This window comes from Pteropus vampyrus, unplaced genomic scaffold (assembly GCF_000151845.1).
Source record: "Pteropus vampyrus isolate Shadow unplaced genomic scaffold, Pvam_2.0 Scaffold395, whole genome shotgun sequence".
NCBI classification, from domain to species: Eukaryota; Metazoa; Chordata; class Mammalia; order Chiroptera; family Pteropodidae; genus Pteropus; species Pteropus vampyrus.
The window spans coordinates 442,453-445,288 of NW_011889176.1; the positions used below are offsets into that span (position 1 = coordinate 442,453).

Sequence of the window (2,836 nt, forward strand, 5' to 3'; positions counted from 1 at the left end):
CGTGAAGGACGTCGCCTTCTGCGGGCCCGAGACGCTTACGGCGTGTGTTTGCGTGTGTGTTCACTCGGACCCGACTTATAGCATGCGGGGGTCAGTGTTGGGGGGCCCGGCGTTGACGCAGCTGGCGGACGGCCGTGACCCCACGTCTGCATTTCCGAGCGGGTCACGGAGAGCGTGCCTTCCACGCGCGTTTTGGGGTGCCTCCTCCGACAGTGGGCGGATGGTCCACGGCAGGGCCTCCTGGGCCACCGTTCGCGGACAGCGGAGGGCAGGCACCAAAGGGGACCCAGCAGCCACCCTGCCCGCAGCCAGCACCCGCCTTGGGGACGCTCGTGGGGTGGGGAGCCCCCGAGTGGAGACCCTCGGGACGGCACGTCCGAGGGGGGCAGGGCTGTGGCTTTGCCCTCACGCTCACCCAGCGGGACGCTCCGGGGGCGAGCTGCCCAGGGGGAACTTTCATTCCCCAAACGGTGTCATCGCGGGGTTCCTTCGGGTCATCTTTCGGAAGTGAGCCCGCCAAAACGCGATTTATTTTTTCAGAGAATAACATTCGTCCACGAGGTCGGTTCGTTTTTTCCTTTTTTAATGAACATTTATTTATCGATGAACGGTTCATATACAAAAGCTAACAGAGCGGGAATTACAAGGAAATAAGACGGAAAGTGACTCGATCACGATTTGTCACCACTGAAGCACGACACACTGGCTGCAGCGGGAGGCGGTCAGCTCCAGACAGGCGGTGTGGGTGGACGCACGGGCCAGAAGCCGGGACTGTCAACTCGCCTTTTTCCCTTATCTTCCCTTTCTTGGTCATTGTTCAGTTTGGGGGGCGGGGGGGAGTCGGGGGAGAGAAATAAGTTTGCTTTCCCTCCAAAAAAAAAAAAAAAAAGGTTTCTAAGCAGTAAAATTTTTCCTCGGGGAAATATTTTATCTGTTACTCTAATACCCCGCAGGTTTCTGTTATTAAATTCATCTGCAGACACATTTGCCTATTCTACTTCTTAAAGTGGGGACATGCAGGGCTGTCTAATTTCAGAACAGTAAGGATTATCAAAGGCAGTTAGTTTTGTACACAAATGTCCGCTGTCCTTTTTCATGAAAAAATGTGCTCTTTTTGGTCTTTGTTTCTTGCAAGAGTTGGTCAAGTCGTCATCAGGAAGCGTTTCCTAAAATATTTATCTGCTGGGAAATTTTGTATGAAATGGCATTTGAAGTGTAGAAAAACGTTGTCAGGTAATGCTCGGAACGGTTAAAAATAGACTCATCTTTGTAAACCGTCGGTGCGAGAGAAGGGGCATCTGAGGGTCAGAGCCGTCACTTCCTACCGTCCTAGAAAGTCCCTCGCGTCGTGTTATCAACGTGACATCTTCACAACACCCGACGTCAAATGTAGGAACATCAAGGCAATGTTACTCGCACATAGTATTAAACATGCAAACGTTTCCCGAAGGGGCGAGCGCAGGTGCGGGGGGCCCCCCGTGCCCAGCCAGTCCGGGTGCCATCGTGCGGGACGGGGGGGCGTCTCTCGGGGCCGGGGTGGCAGTCACTGTGGAGAGGCGGCCCCTTTGATCTCCGGCTCCCTGTTCAGATACGTCGCCCAGTAAACTAAGTTGAACGTGCCGAACAGGACCGGGAACACGATCCGGGACATTTTGTCGATCTTGCTGATGCTGTTGTAGGTCTTCTTGCTGTCGGGGGCCTTGTCCTCGGAAGAGTTTCCTGGGACGGAGGCTGCGTCGGCGGCCCCGGCCGGGGCCTGCTCCTCGGGGCTGTTGGGGGGGTGGGTCATCCTCCCGGTGGTGTAAGCATTCGTCGGCGTGTTGAGCGTGAGTTCACGCTCCTTTTTCTGCAAAACACAATAAGGACGTAAGGGCGCGCCCCGTGGGGGCCACCGTCTGCTCGCCTCTGAGGGTCCTCGGGCTGCGTCTCACGGCGGAGGGGGTGTCAGCTCGGCGCAGGCGGAGGGGGCTCCACAGACCTGCGCACCTGCAGCCCCCCCCGCGCAGCCGTGAGCACAGACGTCTACAACGGGCAGAGTCGGCGGCGGAGGACAAACCGGAGTGGAGGTGGCCTTTGTCGAGGCGGGGGTGACCCCGCTTGGTCACGCGGTGAACGTGTTTGTCAGCGCTCTGCGGATGTACCCTCAGGGTTTGTGCCTCTCACACTATGTGAATTTCGCTTGAAAGAGTCAAACGGTCAAAAATACCGAACGCTAGTTCCCGATCTGCACGCCGAAGTGCGGTGTTTAGCGGGAAGGGCTCTCTCCCCCGCTTACGCTGAAAGGCATCGCAGGTGCATGAGACGGGTTGATGGGCCGGGCGAGGCTGCATGGTGCACGGACGGATGCGTGATCGGTAGATGGATGGATGATGGATAACAGATAGATAGATGATAGATGGATGATGATGGTAGACAGGTAATGGTTGACAGACAGGTGGACGGATGGATGATAGGTAGCTGACAGATGGTGCTGCAGACATACTAAACTGTTAACGGCAGGTTTTCACTAGAAAATTCTTTAAACGTTGCTGTCTATTTGAAAATCTACATAGTAAAATGTTGGGAAAATTCTGTTTCATATCTAAAGGAATTTGGTCTCATTAAATAAAATCTGGAAAACGCAGGAGAGTAAATTAAAGGAAACGTATCGCTGTCTGGAAGAGGTCCGTGCACCCCGTGTTCACTGCAGCGCCCCTGAGAACACGCAAGACACGGACAGACATGCGCGTCCACCACGGAAGGACACGCGCGGCCACCGCACAGCTACCCTCCCCCCGACTCTGGCCGGCTGTCTGGCTCTGGCGGCCCCAGCATGTGACAACAAGGCCACCTCCCC

At 55.6% G+C, this 2,836-nt stretch overlaps 1 protein-coding gene across 1 annotated transcript in view; it reads right to left on the minus strand.

Annotated features, from left to right (window-relative positions):
* Window positions 1-1,543: 1,543 nt before the first annotated feature.
* Window positions 1,544-2,836, minus strand: part of GABRA5 (gamma-aminobutyric acid type A receptor alpha5 subunit) — a 69,732-nt gene continuing 68,439 nt past the window's right edge. The window contains exon 8 of the mRNA XM_011380588.1: window positions 1,544-1,846. Coding sequence (XP_011378890.1) covers window positions 1,544-1,846 — 303 coding nt within the window. The remainder of the gene's footprint in view (window positions 1,847-2,836) is intronic.